The sequence below is a fragment of the Oncorhynchus tshawytscha genome, linkage group LG25 (genome assembly GCF_018296145.1).
Source record: "Oncorhynchus tshawytscha isolate Ot180627B linkage group LG25, Otsh_v2.0, whole genome shotgun sequence".
NCBI lineage: Eukaryota > Metazoa > Chordata > Actinopteri > Salmoniformes > Salmonidae > Oncorhynchus > Oncorhynchus tshawytscha.
Genome location: NC_056453.1, coordinates 32,753,146 through 32,773,560, shown reverse-complemented (window position 1 = coordinate 32,773,560; position 20,415 = coordinate 32,753,146). Strand labels below are relative to the sequence as shown.

The following is a 20,415-nucleotide window of genomic DNA, read 5'->3' as shown; positions in this document are numbered from 1 at the left end:
AAAACACACACCAGAGAGATGAGAGGGGAAAACACACACCAGAGAGATGAGAGGGGAAAAACACACACCAGAGAGATGAGAGGGGAAAACACACACCAGAGAGATGAGAGGGGAAAACACACACCAGAGAGAGAGAGAGGGGAAAAACACACACCAGAGAGATGAGAGAGGGGAAAAACACACACCAGAGGGGGAAAACACACACCAGAGAGATGAGAGAGAGGGGAAAACACACACCAGAGAGATGAGAGAGAGGGGAAAAACACACACCAGAGAGATGAGAGAGAGGGAAAACACACACCAGAGAGATGAGAGAGGGGGGAAAACACACACCAGAGAGATGAGAGAGGGGGAAAACACACACCAGAGAGATGAGAGAGGGGAAAACACACACCAGAGAGATGAGAGAGGGGAAAACACACACCAGAGAGATGAGAGAGGGGAAAACACACACCAGAGAGATGAGAGAGGGGAAAACACACACCAGAGAGATGAGAGAGGGGAAAACACACACCAGAGAGAGAGGGGAAAAACACACACCAGAGAGATGAGAGAGGAAAAACACACACCAGAGAGATGAGAGAGAGGGGAAAACACACACCAGAGAGATGAGAGAGGGGAAAACACACACCAGAGAGAGAGGGGAAAACACACACCAGAGAGATGGAGAGAGGGGAAAACACACACCAGAGAGATGAGAGAGGGGAAAAACACACACCAGAGAGATGAGAGGGGAAAACACACACCAGAGAGATGAGAGAGAGGGGAAAAACACACACCAGAGAGATGAGAGAGGGGAAAAACACACCAGAGAGATGAGAGAGGGGAAAACACACACCAGAGAGAGAGAGAGGGGGAAAACACACACCAGAGAGAGAGAGGGGAAAAAACACACACCAGAGAGATGAGAGAGAGGGAAAACACACACCAGAGAGATGAGAGATGAGAGGGGAAAACACACACCAGAGAGATGAGAGAGGAAAAACACACCAGAGAGATGAGAGAGGGAAAACACACACCAGAGAGATGAGAGAGGGAAAACACACACCAGAGAGATGAGAGAGGGGAAAACACACACCAGAGAGATGAGAGAGAGGAAAACACACACCAGAGAGATGAGAGAGGGGAAAACACACACCAGAGAGATGAGAGAGAGGAAAACACACACCAGAGAGATGAGAGAGGGGAAAACACACACCAGAGAGATGAGAGAGAGGAAAAACACACACCAGAGAGAGAGAGAGAGGGGGAAAACACACACCAGAGAGATGAGAGAGGAAAACACACCAGAGAGATGAGAGAGGGAAAACACACACCAGAGAGATGAGAGAGGGAAAACACACACCAGAGAGATGAGAGAGGGGAAAACACACACCAGAGAGATGAGAGAGAGGAAAACACACACCAGAGAGATGAGAGAGGGGAAAACACACACCAGAGAGATGAGAGAGAGGAAAACACACACCAGAGAGATGAGAGAGGGGAAAACACACACCAGAGAGATGAGAGAGAGGAAAACACACACCAGAGAGAGAGAGAGAGGGGAAAACACACACCAGAGAGAGAGAGGGGAAAACACACACCAGAGAGATGAGAGGGGAAAAACACACACCAGAGAGATGAGAGGGGAAAACACACACCAGAGAGATGAGAGGGGAAAACACACACCAGAGAGAGAGAGAGGGGAAAACACACACCAGAGAGATGAGAGAGGGGAAAACACACACCAGAGGGGGAAAAACACACACCAGAGAGAGAGAGGGGAAAACACACACCAGAGAGATGAGAGAGAGGGAGAAAAAAACACACACCAGAGAGATGAGAGAGGGGAAAACACACACCAGAGAGATGAGAGAGGGGAAAACACACACCAGAGAGATGAGAGAGGGGAAAACACACACCAGAGAGATGAGAGAGGGGAAAAACACACACCAGAGAGATGAGAGAGGGAAAACACACACCAGAGAGATGAGAGAGGGGAAAACACACACACCAGAGAGATGAGAGAGGAAAAACACACACCTTGAGAGATGAGAGAGAGGGGAAAACACACACCAGAGAGATGAGAGAGGGGAAAACACACACCAGAGAGAGAGGGGAAAACACACACCAGAGAGATGGAGAGAGGGGAAAACACACACCAGAGCGATGAGAGAGGGGAAAACACACACCAGAGAGATGAGAGGGGAAAACACACACCAGAGAGATGAGAGAGAGGGGAAAACACACACCAGAGAGATGAGAGAGGGGAAAACACACACCAGAGAGATGCGAGAGGGGAAAAACACACACCAGAGAGAGAGAGAGAGGGGAAAACACACACCAGAGAGATGAGAGAGAGGGGAAAAACACACACCAGAGAGATGAGAGAGAGGGGAAAACACACACCAGAGAGATGAGAGATGAGAGGGGAAAACACACACCAGAGAGATGAGAGAGGAAAACACACACCAGAGAGATGAGAGAGGAAAAACACACCAGAGAGATGAGAGAGGGGAAAAACACACACCAGAGAGATGAGAGAGGGAAAACACACACCAGAGAGATGAGAGAGGGGAAAACACACACCAGAGAGATGAGAGAGAGGAAAACACACACCAGAGAGATGAGAGAGGGGAAAACACACACCAGAGAGATGAGAGAGAGGAAAACACACACCAGAGAGATGAGAGAGGGGAAAACACACACCAGAGAGATGAGAGAGAGGAGAAAAACACACACCAGAGAGATGAGAGAGAGGGGGAGGAAAAACACCAGAGATGGGGTATTGGGGCAAGAGAGGAGAGGACTGAACATTTCCTCTCAGTCACTCACACACACCTCACCATAGGATTGTTTTCTGTGTGGTGTCACACGGGGTGACGTTACAGCGTCTCAGCTGCAGTGTGTGTTGACTGAAGAGACGCCCAAAGTTGTCCAGGTTGAACACCGCTTCCCCGGGGTGCAGGTCCTGGATGGCACTAGACAACACCGAGAAACGCTGCAGGAAATCCCTGGGGTTGACAAGAGATACACACATGGAAGTGTGGGATTGTGGTTATTAGTCTGTGTGTGTGTGTAGTTACCTTTGCTCCTAGGATTAACTGGAAATGGGGTACCTAGACAGTTCAACAGAAGATGTCCGCTGCATTTATCTGCCTTAAATCGACGTCATCAGCGCTCGTAGAGCGGTTGTTGTTAAGTGCCTTGCTCACGGACAGAACAGCAGATTTTCCCACATTGCCCGGCTCAGGGATTCAAACCAGCAACCTCTGTTAACCTCTAGGCTACCTGCACTCTGTTTTCTGTACGCTCCTCTTTGGTGTTTATATGGATGTACAGTACCAGTCAAAAGTACTAGGTTGACTTTATTTGTACTATTTTCTACATTGTAGAATAATAGTGAAGACATCAAAACTATGAAATAACACATGGAATCATGTAGTAACCAACAGTGTTAAACAAATCAAAACATATTTTATATCTGAGATTCTTTAAAGTAGTAGGAAAGGAAGACCCAGAGTTACCTCTGCTGCAGAGGGTAAGTTCATTAGAGTTACCAGCCTCAGAAATTGCAGCCCAAATAAATGCTTCACAGAGTTCAAGTAACAGACACATCTCAACATCAACTGTTCAGAGGAGACTGTGTGAATCGGGCCTTCATGGTCGAATTTCTGCAAAGGAAACACTACTAAAGGACACCAATAAGAAGAACATACTTGCTTGGGCCAAGAAACACGAGCAATGGACATTAGACTGGTGGAAATCTGTCCTGTGGTCTGATGAGTCCAAATTTGAGATTTTTGGTTCCAACCGCCATGTCTTTGTGAGACGCAGAGTAGGACACACCAGAGAGAGAGGGGAAAAACACACACCAGAGAGATGAGAGGGGAAAAACACACACCAGAGAGATGAGAGAGGAAAAACACACACCAGAGAGATGAGAGAGGGAAAACACACACCAGAGAGATGAGAGAGGGGAAAAACACACACCAGAGAGATGAGAGAGGGGAAAACACACACCAGAGAGATGAGAGAGGGGAAAACACACACCAGAGAGATGAGAGAGGGGAAAACACACACCAGAGAGATGAGAGAGGGGAAAACACACACCAGAGAGATGAGAGAGGGGAAAACACACACCAGAGAGATGGATGATCTGCACATGTGTGGTTCCGACCGTGAAGCATGGAGGAAGAGGTGGGATGGGGCTTTGCTGGTGACACTGTCACCAGCTAATTCAAGGCACACTTAACCAGCATGGCTACCACAGCATTCTGCAGCGATATGCCATCCCATCTGGTTTGTGCTTAGTGCGACTATCATTTGTTTTTCAACAGGACAATGACCCAAAACACACCTCCAGGCTGTGTACGGGATATTTGACCAAGAAGGAGAGTGATGAAGTGCTGCATCAGATGACCTGGCCTCCACAATCACCCAACCTCAACCCAATTGAGATGGTTTGGGATGAGTTAGACTGCAGAGTGAAGAAAAAGCAGCTGACAAATGCTCATCATATGTGGAAACTCATTCAAAACTGTTGGAAAAGCATTCCACGTGAAGCTGGTTGAGAGAATGCCAAGAGTGTGCAAAGAGTGTGCATCAATGCAAATGGTGGCTACTTTGAAGAATTTCAAAAATATTTAGATTTTTTAAACACTTTTTGGTTATTACATGATTCCATATGTGTTATATCATAGTATTGATGTCTTCACTATTATTTTACAATGTAGAAAATAGTAAAAATAAAGAAAACCTCCAAACTTTTGACTGGTACTGTATGTTTTAAGTGTATGTGTGTGGGTGCATGTGTGCGTGCAGTTACTTTTGCTGCTGCGAGATAGCCTCCTCAATGTTCTCCTCCTCCTCTTCCTCAGCCAATCTCAGCAGTTTCTCCTTACAGGAGAGATGCAGCTTGGCTTCCATCTCCTTAGACCTGGGGAGAATAACCACGACATAGCACACATTGTTATGACATAGAACTTGTTTAATTCTTAAAGTCTAAGCCGTTGGGGGGGTTCTCAGCTGACATATGGAATTGTTTTAAGGTGGTCATACTATGGATCATTAATCTATTTGATTTAGAAATTTTAGGTAACTAACAAAATCTATATATTTAATAAAATATTGAATTTGGCCTTTACTACTACAGCCCAGAGAAACGCATTGAAAAACACATTCATAAATGGGAAAAAAGACAGTCAAAATCTAAATCATGAGAAACAAGGTTTTCAAGTGTTTGCTCTATATCTAGAGACATAAGAAAGCTCAGGAAATATACAGTGGGGAGAACAAGTATTTGATACACTGCCGATTTTGCTGGTTTTCCTACTTACAAAGCATGTAGAGGTCTGTAATTTTTATCATAGGTACACTTCAACTGTGAGAGACGGAATCTAAAACAAAAATCCAGAAAATCACATTGTATGATTTTTAAGTAATTCATTTGCATTTTATTGCATGATAAGTATTTGATCACCAACCAACCAGTAAGAATTCCAGCTCTCACAGACCTGTTAGTTTTTCTTTAAGAAGCCCTCCTGTTATCAACTCATTACCTGTATTAACTGCACCTGTTTGAACTCGTTACCTGTATAAAAGACACCTGTCCACACACTCATTCAAACAGACTCCAACCTCTCCACAATGGCCAAGACCAGAGAGCTGTGTAAGGACATCAGGGATAAAATTGTAGACCTGCACAAGGCTGGGATGGGCTACAGGACAATAGGCAAGCAGCTTGGTGAGAAGGCAAAACAACTGTTGGTGCAATTATTAGAAAATGGAAGAAGTTCAAGATGACGGTCAATCACCCTCGGTCTGGGGCTCCATGCAAGATCTCACCTCGTGGGGCATCAATGATCATGAGGAAGGTGAGGGATCAGCCCCGAACTCCACGGCAGGACCTGGTCAATGACCTGAAGAGAGCTGGGACCACAGTCTCAAAGAAAACCATTAGTAACACACTACGCCGTCATGGATTAAAATCCTGCAGCGCACGCAAGGTCCCCCTGCTCAAGCCAGCGCATGTCCAGGCCCTTCTGAAGTTTGCCAATGACCATCTGGATGATCCAGAGGAGGAATGAGAGAAGGTCATGTGGTCTGATGAGACAAAAATAGAGCTTTTTGGTCTAAACTCCACTCGCCGTAATTGGAGGAAGAAGAAGGATGAGTACAACCCCAAGAACACCATCCCAACCGTGAAGCATGGAGGTGGAAACATCATTCTTTGGGGATGCTTTTCTGTAAAGGGGACAGGACGACTGCACCGTATTGAGGGGAGGATGGATGGGGCCATGTATCGCGAGATCTTGGCCAACAGCTGGTCAAGAGCTGAAAGTCCATATTGCCCAGTGACAGCCCCGAAACCTGAAGGTCTGTATGGAGGAGTGGGCCAAAATCCCTGCTGCAGTGTGTGCAAAGCTGGTCAAGAACTACAGGAAACGTATGATCTCTGTAATTGCAAACAAAGGTTTCTGTACCAAATATTAAGTTCTGCTTTTCTGATGTATCAAATACTTAAGTCATGCAATAAAATGCAAATTAATTACTTAAAAATCACACAATGTGATTTTCTGGATTTTTGTTTTAGATTCCGTCTCTCACAGTTGAAGTGTACCTATGATAAAAATGACAGAAATTACATGCTTTGTAAGTAGGAAAACCTGCAAAATCGGCAGTGTATCAAATACTTGTTCTCCCCGCTGTATATATTCTTTACACATATTTAACCCCTTTTGGGGTAGGCACAAATCTACCTTCATCCTTCCATTCCTTTTTTAAAATGGTACAGGTTACCTTCAGACGACACTTGTGGGGCTCATAGAGCAAAACGACGAACACCATTGTGTTTGTGAAAGTTTCCCCTTTCCACAGTGGGGTCACATTAGTTTTTAGCCCAAACGGTTTGGACGCTACAAACAGAAGTTGGCACATCGACTGTAACGACTTCAGTCCCCTGACACTTGTGGGGGTCGTAAAGCAAAACTAATACCATCATCGTGTTTGTGAGAGTCTCCCCTTTCCATAGTCATCATAGTTTTAGGTCAAACAGTTCAGATGCTCCAGACATTATCGTGAGAAGACCGATTTGTGGGATGTCTCATGGTCTGACAAACACCTCTCTAGCTCTGTCACCTTTCACCCCAGATGTCTTCTGGTCTGACAAACACCTCTCTAGCTCTGTCACCTTTCACCCCAGATGTCTTCTGGTCTGACAAACACCTCTCTAGCTCTGTCACCTTTCATAGCAGATGTCTTCTGGTCTGACAGACACGACTCTAGCTCTGTCACCTTTCACCCCAGATGTCTTCTGGTCTGACAAACACCTCTCTAGCTCTGTCACCTTTCACCCCAGATGTCTTCTGGTCTGACAAACACCTCTCTAGCTCTGTCACCTTTCACCCCAGATGTCTTCTGGTCTGACAAACACCACTCTAGCTCTGTCACCTTTCATAGCAGATGTCTTCTGGTCTGACAAACACCTCTCTAGCTCTGTCACCTTTCACCCCAGATGTCTTCTGGTCTGACAAACACCTCTCTAGCTCTGTCACCTTTCACCCCAGATGTCTTCTGGTCTGACAAACACCTCTCTAGCTCTGTCACCTTTCACCCCAGATGTCTTCTGGTCTGACAAACACCTCTCTAGCTCTGTCACCTTTCATAGCAGATGTCTTCTGGTCTGACAGACACGACTCTAGCTCTGTCACCTTTCATAGCAGATGTCTTCTGGTCTGACAAACACCTCTCTAGCTCTGTCACCTTTCACCCCAGATGTCTGACAAACACCTCTGTAGCTCTGTCACCTTTCACCCCAGATGCAGAAGTGTGACATAGTGGATGCGGTGGATTGAGACGCATCCAATGCAAAAAAACAGAGCTCCCCAGTTTAGCAGAGCTCTCCAGTTTAGCAGATCTCTCTATCTAAACTGACTGATTTTAATGGAGATTGTGTTTATGTTACTTAGATTGATGTAACATAATAAACACAGGTGCGTCAATCGACTCTTAAGTAATGCAGAGACCTCTCCATCACCTTAGACCTGGGGGGAATAACCACGACAGTGTTGTGGCATAGTACTCATACAATATGATATACAACTCTTGTTTAAGTAATGCAGAGACCTCTCCATCACTTTAGACCTGGGGGGGAAACAGCAAGGACAGAACAAAGTCACGCTTCACAGCAATGTGTCGTCTCTCAACAACCATGATACTGTTATTTATTGTTGTGCCTCGTCTCTCAACAACCATGATACTGTTATTTATTGTTGTGCCTCGTCTCTCAACAACCATGATACTGTTATTTATTGTTGTGCCTCGTCTCTCAACAACCATGATACTGTTATTTATTGTTGTGCCTCGTCTCTCAACAACCATGATACTGTTATTTATTGTTGTGCCTCGTCTCTCAACAACCATGATACTGTTATTTATTGTTGTGCCTCGTCTCTCAACAACCATGATACTGTTATTTATTGTTGTGCCTCGTCTCTCAACAACCATGATACTGTTATTTATTGTTGTGCCTCGTCTCTCAACAACCATGATACTGTTATTTATTGTTGTGCCTCGTCTCTCAACAACCATGATACTGTTATTTATTGTTGTGCCTCGTCTCTCAACAACCATGATACTGTTATTTATTGTTGTGCCTCGTCTCTCAACAACCATGATACTGTTATTTATTGTTGTGCCTCGTCTCTCAACAACCATGATACTGTTATTTATTGTTGTGCCTCGTCTCTCAACAACCATGATACTGTTATTTATTGTTGTGCCTCGTCTCTCAACAACCATGATACTGTTATTTATTGTTGTGCCTCGTCTCTCAACAACCATGATACTGTTATTTATTATTGTGCCTCGTCTCTCAACAACCATGATACTGTTATTTATTGTTGTGCCTCGTCTCTCAACAACCATGATACTGTTATTTATTGTTGTGCCTCGTCTCTCAACAACCATGATACTGTTATTTATTATTGTGCCTCGTCTCTCAAAAACCATGATACTGTTATTTATTGTTGTGCCTCGTCTCTCAACAACCATGATACTGTTATTTATTGTTGTGCCTCGTCTCTCAACAACCATGATACTGTTATTTATTGTTGTGCCTCGTCTCTCAACAACCATGATACTGTTATTTATTATTGTGCCTCGTCTCTCACAAAAGCTTTCCAGAACTTGCAAACTTCTTTTTATACTGTTCCAACATACCTTGTGTCAATTGTAGATTATCCCCAATACTGACAAAACTAAACTAATGGTGTTTTCTGAAGCAAGAAATAGATCTCTGAACATTTCACCTATTACTACCTGTCAGGGCAATGAGATTGAGACTGTAACCTCATAAATATCTTGGAATTTTTATTGATGATGGCCTCTCTTTTAAATTGCATATTCAACAACTTACATAAAAATTGAATCTGAATTTGGGATTTTTTTTTAGGAATAAGGCCTGTTTTTCTTTTGAAGCCAGAAGGAGGCTAGTATCAGCTACATTTATGCCTTTACTAGACTATGGGGATATTTTATATATGAATGCTTTCGCTCAGTGTTTGAGATCAATTGACACCCTTTACCATGGTGCATTGAGATTTATTTTAAACTGCAAAACCATTACGCACCACTGCACTTTGTATACAAGGGTTGGCCGGCCTTCTCTAGTCACGCGTAGGCTCAGTCACTGGTATACTTTTATTTACAAAGCCATTTTGGGTTTACTACCTTTTTATTTGGGCATTTTTATTGTTCATAAATGTGGTGGGTTGTCTCTTCATTCGCAGGACTTTATCCTGCTAACTGTTCCAAATGTCCGAACTGAATTTGGTAAAAGGGCTTTAATGTGCTCTGCCCCATCGGCTTGGACTTTGAGACTGATTCCCGGACCTGTCAATGTTTTTTTGAATTTGCTGTTTTATGATTTTGTTATATACTTGTGAATTCTATGGTTTGTACTAGATTACTTGTAGTTTTTCATGTTGTCTGTCTGTAATTGTATAATGACTTGGTGCTGCCTATCTTGGCCAGGACGCTCTTGAAAAAGAGATTTCAAATCTCAATGAGCCCTTCCTGGTTAAAAAAATGTTTATTTTTATTTTTTAAATGGTACGTTGTCATTTTAAAGCAATGCAGTGATTTCTCTATCTCCAAGACCCACATGGAGAAAATAGCACTATAATGTCACTTATGATAAAGCAATACCTTTGAATGCCCTCCTTTTCCTTCAGCATCTCATCCAGGTTGTTCCTGTAACTGGTGGCTTTAGATGAAGATGGCTGCCAGAGAAAACATCACATCAACGTTATCAATCCTTTTAGACTGAGGTAAAACACTGTAGCATTGTTAGAGACGACTTGTACACTGTTTTACGGCATTTCAAATGAGTCCTTTGAACCTTTCTAACCTTCTACAATAAGTTACAACTAAACCATATAAATGCCATTATAGAAAGTAGCTCCTTACAGACTGGTTATAGTGGCTATACTGGACCCCATTTAGGCCTACATCAAAACTGGAAAATTACAATAAGTGAATAAAACATTGTTGACCACGACCCATAGGGACACAGCCCTAAGAAAGTTGCATCTTACTGGTTGGCTGTGGTGTCGGAGCCCAACGGGGATGCTGGGTGCAGGGATGGTTCCTTTTTCTGGGGTGTCTGAGGGCCAGGCGGTACGGTCCAGGATCTGCTGCAGGGACGGCAGCTGGTCCTCGTCACTGCTGCTGCTGGTCTGGGATAGCGCCAACTCTAGCCCCAGGCTCAGGTCGAGGCCTAGGCTCAACTCCACATCCACAGGGTCCCCCTCCAGACTCTTACGGGAATTGTTCTTGTTGCTTCTTTGTTCTCCTTCCTCAAGGAACGATAAACTCTTATGGACCTTCTGGTCTCCTCCCTTCCTCTCTTCACCCTCCTTTCCTTGTCCATGTTGGTCCAGGGTTGAGAAGGGACTGGTTTTGAGGTCTGCCGTCTCCATACTAAATGACTTGTCCTTCCATGAGGATGAGGACTTTGCAGAGGCTGAGAGGGGGATAGTTTTCAGAACGGAGGACTCAGTCTTGAGGTAGGCATTCTCATCCTCATTCATAGTTGACACCAACTCTGCTGAAGCAATACCAGAAGATCTTGTTTTCGGTCCTGAGGCGACATCCTTAGGGGACGAGGGCTTCCCTGAGGAAGATACAGTGCTGGTGATGGCTCTGTACAAGCCGGTCTCTAGTTTAGTCAAGTCATTCCTGCTCAACTCCAGCCTTACAAAGGAGGAGTAGATTTTGGGGTCCAGGAGTAGCTTACAGGGGTCCTTTGCAGTGTCCGTACAGGAAGAGATCTTGGGACATGGGATTCGCTGTGATCGGGATTTGGGGGGGATTTCTCTAGGGCTTGTTACATAGGGGGACCCCGGTCCCATACTAGCATCACTGACAGTAGCCAACACAACAGACAGAGGAACCTTGTTGTGTACAGAGGGTGACCTGTCTCCTCTCTGGGGACTGGGAGAAAAGGTCATTGCTGCTCTAGACAGGCTAGAGGTTATGGGGTCAGGGGTGAAAAGGTCATTCAGGTCATCCGGCAAGGCAGACGTTCTCCGTGGGCGGTTGACGTGTCGCTTCTTTTCCAATGCGTGATGGCACCGAGAACTAGGGCAGCTCGACTCCGAGCTCTGAGATTTTGAGTCGGGTTTGGGGGTTCTCCCGTCGGGGCGAACTGTCGGTTCTCTTCCTCCACTCTCTCGCTCTCTGGTCTCTTTAGCTCTACTACATTCTCCTCTACTAAGGATTGTGACTGGCAGGTTGGCTGGGTTGCCAGATTGGTGATTCATTCCCCTGTATCCGGCCTGAGGGTTGCCGTTCTCTCTCACATTATTGCAGCATGGCGTCTTTCCATGGCCGGTGCAGCGCTTCCTCGCAGGTTTGGGTGTGGAGAGTGGATAGGTCGGGAAAGTACTCCTGTCTCTCTCCATCCCTTCCTCTGTCTTCTTAGGGGTGAGACTCTCCTTCAACCTTAGAGTAGGACTTGAGCTGAGATTGTTCTTCATGAAGACTTTCTTCAGGTAGGATGGGTTGGGGCTGGTGGACATTTTAGAACTAGGAGTAAAGGGTCAAATTAAATCAAATGTATTCATAACAGAGCACTTAGCCATCACAAACCAGGCTTTACAGAGATCATAATCAGTAACATTTCTGGCTTTTCAATTGATGATATTATATTCATTGATCCTTGTAGAAGGCCTTATGAGCTTAGTTAGCACAATTATCTAAATGATCATAAGCCAAAATATAAGGTTCACTCCATCGTCCATCTTTCTGTAGTCATTTCCAGCTACTACACGGCATACACTGTTAGCCCTAATAGTAATTGCTGAAGGGGACAAATAAAGTTGCATTGAACTAAATGTTTACCCCCTCACCTGGCTGTTCCATCTGGTGGGCAACAGGTACTGATAGGGTCTGGGATATAGTCCTCTGGATGAAGTCTCTTATTAGCCATGTCCTCTCCTCTTCCTCTGTTTCTCTCCTCCAAGTCTGGGTGTCTGAGTCTCTTCAGAGACATGGATCTGGTGCCTCCTGGTGGGAAACATCATAATCAACATTCACAGTAAATACAATATTTCATATAAAGTTCAACAAATAAAATACTAGAGAACGAGTATGTGGGTTTTTACAAGGCCCCTCAACAAATGACAAAATATTACATGAATTGTGAAGTCAATTGTGATAACCCCTTTTTCGAGCGCTTTAGCACACATAACAGAGAGGCCCACTAGATAACTAGATAAAAGTGCACTTCATGCAAAATTAGCCTGAATTTGCATAGTATACTACTCTCAACAAATCATTAGTCAAATGGCAGAAGGGGCATCAGAAACTACTATACATGTCTGCATCAGCATTGTTACTGTACAAAAAGAACAACATTGAAACTTATCATTTGGAGATGGTTAACCTATTGATGTGTTTATAGACTCATTTTACAAGGGTTCAGGATTCTAAAATAGGTCTATGATGGGCTTGTTATTTACATACAAGTTAGTAGGTCTAATTTGTACCTGGAGTGACCTGCTTGTTAGAGGGAGTGGTTCCTCTGTGGTCCAGGGAACCACGACTCTGTGGAAAGACCAAAAACAGAAGAGAACCAAATATCAACATCATTGAATTGTCATTATTGACGTGCCTGTGAGAGATGAGAGTGAGACAGTTTAGATTATATTATATTTGTTCGTATCTGCTTAGGACACAGACTTTCGGGATAAATGAAGTACAATACATGGTCAAAGGTATGTAGAGACCTGCTCGTCGAACATCTCATTCCAAAATCATGGCCATTAATATGGAGTTGGTCCCCCTTTGCTGCTATAACAGCCTCCACTCTTCTGGGAAGTCTTTCCACTAGATGTTAGAACATTGCTGGAGGGACTTGCTTCCATTCAGCCACAAGAGCATTAGTGAGGTGGGGCACTGATGTTGGGCGATTAGGCCTGGCTCGCAGTCGGCATTCCAATTCATCTCAAAGGTGTTCAATGGGGTTTAGGTCAGGGCTCTGTGCAGGCTAGTCAAGTTATTCCACAACGATCTCGACAAACCATTTCTGTGTGGACCTTGCTTTGTGCACGGGGGCATTGTCATGCTGACACAGGAAAGGGCCTTCCCCAAACTGTTACCACAAAGTTGGAAACACAGAATCGTCTAGAATGTCATTGTATGCTGTAGCGTTAAGAAATCCATTTCATGAAGCTCCTGACGAACAGTTCTTGTCCTGGCATTTCTGCCAGGGGCAGTGTGGAACTCGGGAGTGAGTGTTGCAACCAGTGTTTTCCCCACGGAAAAGCATTGAAGAGAGTTGGAATGGGAATTACAGTGTACTTCCTGAATTGACTGGAATTGACCCCAACCCTAATAGGGATGTGATCAGAGAAAAGAGAACAAATTCAAATGAAACTCTACCTTGAGTTTTTTGTTCATGTCTTCCCTCAGCACCACTCCATAGTCCCTCCTTCTGCTGGGGGCACTGACTCTGCATGGGGGAAGGGAGGAGGGCGACAGTGGGTTGTTCCTTCCCATACCACCCCAAGTGTTAAAGTTCTTGCCCCTATAGGGGTCAGGGGTCACAGGGCTGTGGGAATGCTGGGTTTTCCTGATTAGGGTGTTTGTAAAGTTGGCCGGGCCATCCTTGGCTTCACCCCCAACTCCAACCCGGGAGGCTCGGTGGTGTACCCCTGGCAGGTGGGGAGGGGGAGGAGGCAGGCCAGGAGCGGGCTTCGCCCTGAGTTTGGGCAGGGGGTAAGTGTTGGGGTTGGACAGGTGTCCGGGGGGCTGAGAGGGTTTCATCTCGGTCTCCTGGATGGAGGAGAGGGCCGGTGATGGTTCAGGATGAGGAGACCCCAAAGGGATGACGTCTTTGACTGCAAACACAGGTGGAAAAGGGATAGAGGTGTGAGCACATAGACCAACAGAGATATGATCCATCACCATATGGAGGAACCATCAACTCCCATTTCACAGCGAGCTTGCTCAAAGGGAAAATGCACACTGTATTAATGCAGGTTAACAACCCCAAAGCATTTCTTGGCCCACCACCATACGATGGGCAACAAAATATTAGGGTTGTCACAATACCAGGATCGCGATACTACGATACCTGATTTTCCATGGCAAAAAAAGAAAACACAAATTAGACTGAACTCTATAGCCCTATATTAACCTACTTTAAGGTTAAATTGTGGGTGCTACAGCTTGCAGATTAAACAAATGTGACTCTAGATTGTCAGCTCGATGGTGAGAGATTTTGGCGTGCCTACGGACTAAGGTCCACTGTCATCCAGAAGGCTGGGTCCATGACATCTCTCCTGCACACGGTTATGGCCAACTACTCCAATTTTGACATCACCGTCACTCACGTAGGTTTTAACAACCTTCGTTTTCGGCGATCTGAGGAAGGACTACAAACATTTTTTTAAAGCCCTCGCTGGCACAGGGAAGAGAATAATTATCTCTGGCCCCCTCCCGTGCTACAGAAGGGCTTCAGGATGTTTCAGACGACTCTTTGCCCTAAACGAGTACCTGAAGAAACTTTGCAATGACAGGAATGTCTCTTTTTGTAACAACTTTGATTTGCTGTGGGAGCAACCAAGACTTTTTAAAAGAGACAGGATTCACCCTAACTGCAGGGGTTCCAGGATTATTTCCAGCAACATGGCAAACTGTTTTACAGACTGACAGACAGGGTCTGGCAGTGCTCCAGTTCTCTCTGTCAGAATAAGCAACATAGAACTCAGAAAGCACATCAGCTCCTGTAGAAATTTCACTATGGTTATTGTGTGACCTAATTTATGTTCCTTTAACTCCACCTACTGTCATCTACCATTCTGATAGATTGGAGACTGTCAAAAAAACGTGGTTGTAACGTTAATAGGTCTGGTTACCTCTAGGCAGACGCCCACACTCATTGAATGTCACTTTTAAATGTTAGAGCAATCACTAGTAAAAACCTCATTACTGACTGCAAAGTTCATTGCATGTTTCTCACTGAAACATGGCTGTCTTCAGACTGTCGAGCCACTCTTATTGAAGCCCCCCGGGGCTAAAGATGTTCATACTCTATCAGAAAAGGGAAAAAGGGGTGGGGGGACAGACACTATTTTTGCTAATGCTCTCAGCTGTAAGGACATTTCATTTGGATACTTTGAGTCTTTTCAGCATCATGCTATACTTTTTAAATGTCATTGTGTTGGGAGATGTTATATTCATGTTGACAAAGAGAATTTAAGAATCTTTTGAGCTCTATGGACTTTATCCAACATGTTACTGGGCCCACCCATAAGCATAGCCATTCTCTGGACCTGGTTATTACCAAGAGGCTTTCTATTGACATATCCTGCATTGTTTATGTTGCTTTATCTGATCACCACTGTGTGTTCATTACTACCTTGTTGACCATAGCACAGGGTAATACTGAACACATTAAGAAACACTATTGACTGTATGAACAATAACTACTCCACCACCTATTCTGCCTTCCTCTTGTGATGATTGAGTTGATAACTTTAATAACAAATGAAGGGTAACCATTGATGCCATAGCTCCAGTAAAGTTGACAAAGGCCACATCCAAATGGAGACTGAGGAAACAAATAAATGAAGGAGAAATTGCAGAAAGGCAGATCGGAAGTGGAGAAAGTCAAAGTTGCATGTCCATTAAGATACTCCGAGAGCAACTTGGCATATAATGCATTCGGAATGTATTCAGACCCCTTGATGTTTTCCACATTTTGTTATGTTACAGCCTCATTCAAAAATGGATTAAATAGTTACACACAATACCCCATAATGACAAAGCAAAACAGGTATTTAGAAATGGTTCCAAATGTATATACAAAAAAAAAATGGATATATCACATTGACATAAGTATTCAGACCCTTTACTCAGTACTTTATTGAAGCACCTTTGGCAGCGATTACAGCCTTGAGTCTTTTTGGGTATGACGCTACAAACTTGACGCACCTGTATTTGGGGAGTTTCTCCCATTCTTCACTGCAGATCCTCTCAAGCTCTGTCAGGTTGGATGGGGAACGTCGCTGCACAGCTATTTTCAGGTCACTCCAGAGATGTTCGATCAGTTTAAAGTCCGGGCTCTGGCTGGGCCACTCAAGGACATTCAGAGACTTGTTCTGAAGCCACTCCTGCGTTATCTTGGCTATGTGTTTAGGATCGTTGTCCTGTTGGAAGGTGAACCTTCGCCCCAGTCTGAGGTCCTGAGCACTCTGGAGCAGGTTTTCATCAAGGATCTCTCTGTACTTTTCTCCGTTCCTCTTTCCCTCGATCCTGACTAGTCTTCCAATCCTTGCCCTGAAAAACATCACCACAGCATGACGCTGCCACCACCATGCTTCACCATAGGTATGGTGCCAGGTTTCCTCCAGATGTGAGAATTGGCATTCAGGCCAAAGAGTTTGATCTTGGTTTCATCAGACCAGATAATCTTGTTTCTCATGGTCTGAGATGCCGTTAGGCAAACTCCAAGCAGGCTGTCATGTGCCTTTTACTGATTAGTGGCCTCCGTCTGGCCACTCTACCACAAAGGCCCGATTGGTGGAGTGCCGCAGAGATGGTTGTCGTTCTGGAAGGTTCTCCCATCTCCACGGAACTCTGGAGCTCTGTCAGAGTGACCATCAGGTTCTTGGTCACCTCCCTGACCAAGGCTCTTCTCCCGCAATTGCTCAGTTTGGCCAAGCGGCCAGGCCCAGGAAGAGTCTTGGTGGTTCCAAACTTCTTCCATTTAAGAATGATGGAGGCCACTGTGTTATTGGGGACCTGCAATGCTGCAGAAATGTTTTGGTACCCTTCCCCAGATCTGTGCCTCGACACAATCCTGTCGGAGCTCTAAGGACAATTCCTTCGACCTCATGGCTTGGTTTCTGCTCTGACATTCACTGTCAACTCTGGGACCTTATATAGACAGGTGTGTGCCTTTCCAAATCATGTCAAATCAATTGAATTTACCACAGATGGACTCCAATCAAGTTGTAGAAACATCTCAAGGATGATCAATGGAAACAGGATGCACCTGAGCTCAATTTCGAGTCTCATAGCAAAGGGTCTGAATACTTATGTAAATAAGGTATCTGTTTTTCATTTTTAATAAATGTGCAAACATTTCTAAAAACCTTTTTTCGCTTTGTTATTATGGGGTATGGTGTGTAGACTGAATTTTTATTTTATTTAATCCGTTTTAGAATAAGGCTGTAACGTAACAACATGTGGAAAAAGTCAAGGGGTCTGAATACTTTCCGAATGCACTATATAACAAGACAATTAGAAAGGCCAGACGGACTTATTTTTCTAACTTGATCACTAATAATCAGAATAATTCTAGGGCTCTTCTCAACCATTGATGGCCTGATAAATCCTATCCCTCACATTTTATGTGGACTTTTCTCCACATCTACATGTGATGAGTTTGCGGCATATTTCAGAGATAAGACAACAAACATTAGGCTGGGTATCAGTCAAGCAAACCTGATGAGAAGTTAGATGATATGTGCCCTAGTCTACTACACAAAGGCACTAGGGATTTATTTTCCCTGGTTGACAGACATGCTCAGGAAAGTGATATCACAACTTAAGCCTTCTACCTGCCTTCTGGATCCTATCCCCACCACCTTCTTCAAAACAGTTTTTAATTGCATATCTGAAGAAGTGCAAGCTATTGTTAATCCCTCCCTGTTCACAGGCACTTTCTGCTCTGCACTAAAAACTGCTATGGTGAAACCCCTTCTGAAGAAAATGATCTAGATTCAACAGTTCTTAGCAATTTTCGGCCAATCTACAACCTTACATTCTTAAGCAAAATTCTGGATAAATTTGTTTCAAACAAGTAAATTACTTTTTCAGTTCCAACTGTATTTAAACAAAAATCCAAATCTGGTTTTACAGCCCACCACAGTAGAGACACAGTAGAGCATTGGTTAAAGTAGTAAATGATCATAGAGCCAACAGATGCCAAACAGCTCTCTGTCCTTGTACTCTTGGATTTAAGTGCTGCACTGTTGACCATGATGTCCTTCTGGAAAGACTGGAGAGGTGAGTTAGCCTCTCTGGTTCAGTTCTAAAGTGGTTTGGGACCTACTTCACCAGTGGAGAGTTTGTTGTCACCCTTGGTGAACATAACCTAGAGAAAATACATACCACATGTGGCATTCCACAAGGTTTGATTTAGGGTCCGGTATGGTTCAGTTTCTATATGTTACTCCTTAGCAGCATTAACAGAAAGCATCTTCAGTGCTACGCAGACCATACACAACTTACAATTTGTGTCACCAGAGGATTTTAGCTTCACGGATCAATTATTAGACTGTATTTGTGATTTAAATACTTGGATGGCTCACAACGTCCTCCAGCTAAATCAAGACAAGACTGAGGTACTTATTGTTGGAGCAAAAGCACTGAGAGAATCTGTCCGCAGTTTAATTCACAGGCAATAAATATAAAACACCAGGTAAAAAAAAACCTAGGTGTTATTTTAGATTCTGAACTCAATTTCAAATGACACATTAGGAATGTAGCTTTTTACCACCTGAGGAACATTGTAAAGGTCTGGCTGTTTCTGTCTCAGGCTGATGCAGAGAGACTCACTCGCTTTCATTACAAGCAGGCTTGACTACTGTAATGCTCCTGTCTGGTCTACCCAAGGAAGCCATTGGTCAACTGCAAAACATACAGAATGCTGCAGCACAGGTACTAACCAAGACCAGACAGAGAGCACTCATTACACCAAATTTAATGTCTCTGCACTGGCTGCCTGTGAGTTTAGAATTAATTTAAAGATTATTATTGGTTTTTAAATCAATCCATGATTGTGCACCCCAATACATACCAAGTAATGCACCCATTAGGTCCCTCTGGCACTGGCCTTTCAATGATCCCAAAGCCTCGGACCAAGAGGCATGGAGAGGCAGCTTTTAGTTACTATCCCCCCAGCCTCTGGAATAGCCTGCCAGAGAACCTGAGGGGGGCTGAAACTGTGGACACATTAAAAAGAGATCTTAAAAACACACCTTTTTTTTAGCTTTGCTTTTCCTTAAGATGATTTTGGGTAGTTCAGTTATTGTTATTCTGTAGTTTTTTTTATCCTCTTATGTTTGTTGTGTAGTAAATATTTCAGTTATTATGTTGCAGTCCATGTCTGAAATGTGCTTTAGAAATACATCTTGATTTGATAATGCTGTTTGTTTCTAACATTAGGACTGTTTTCCTCAAGAAATCTGCTTCATGATTTGTTTCCTTGCCACGATACTTCTGAATATTGCGATACTGGTATTTTGACAAACCTACAAGACATTAATGGTAACTTTCCAGAATCCAGGGCAAGTGAGTGAGTGATAGTTTTGAGGTCGAGCTTAGAAGAACCCTGTAGGCTATATAGTTAGTTGTGGTTATTGTCCCGAGTGGTCAAACAAAATCCACAGACAGAGTAAGACACAGCCAGAGAGACAGAGAAAAACAGACACACCCACACTACACTGTAGCAGCAAGGGTTTTGACCCAGTTCAAAGGTTAGCATTAGCATAGCGTCAAATGATCCAACGATGAAGCATTATGCTGTAGAGTGTGAATGCTCCATGCCCCAACTCAATACAAACTCTGTTTCTCACCCGCATTGGTGAAGTACTGCCTAAGGCTACTCATCCTTCTATACAAGTACGATCTCACTCCTTTACATTAGCATGGGGCAGCTCCTAAGGCAGTCACACAAAGCAGCAGGTGCCACAGTCATCTGTGTGTGGAGTCAAATCACTTGGGTTTAACTACAATATTTCAGTGTGTGTGTGTGTGGATATAGTCTCATAACAAGTTCAGTGTTGTTTCATCAGTTCTCAAGATCTTACATCCACCAGTAATGCTTTTCGTAGAGAAGTAGTCTGCAATTGATCTGCA

General features: G+C 44.1%; 1 protein-coding gene across 1 annotated transcript in view; it reads right to left on the bottom strand.

Moving 5' to 3' along the window:
• The window catches only part of LOC112247660, a 42,438-nt gene that overhangs the window by 15,006 nt on the left and 7,017 nt on the right, over positions 1-20,415 (bottom strand). Inside the window, exons 2-9 of the mRNA XM_042306252.1 lie at positions 20,367-20,410; positions 13,927-14,384; positions 13,032-13,089; positions 12,393-12,549; positions 10,578-12,069; positions 10,189-10,262; positions 4,808-4,918; positions 2,826-2,993 (exon numbers count right to left, since the gene is read on the bottom strand). Coding sequence (XP_042162186.1) covers positions 2,826-2,993; positions 4,808-4,918; positions 10,189-10,262; positions 10,578-12,069; positions 12,393-12,549; positions 13,032-13,089; positions 13,927-14,310 — 2,444 coding nt within the window. The 5' untranslated portion in view covers positions 14,311-14,384; positions 20,367-20,410. The remainder of the gene's footprint in view (positions 1-2,825; positions 2,994-4,807; positions 4,919-10,188; positions 10,263-10,577; positions 12,070-12,392; positions 12,550-13,031; positions 13,090-13,926; positions 14,385-20,366; positions 20,411-20,415) is intronic.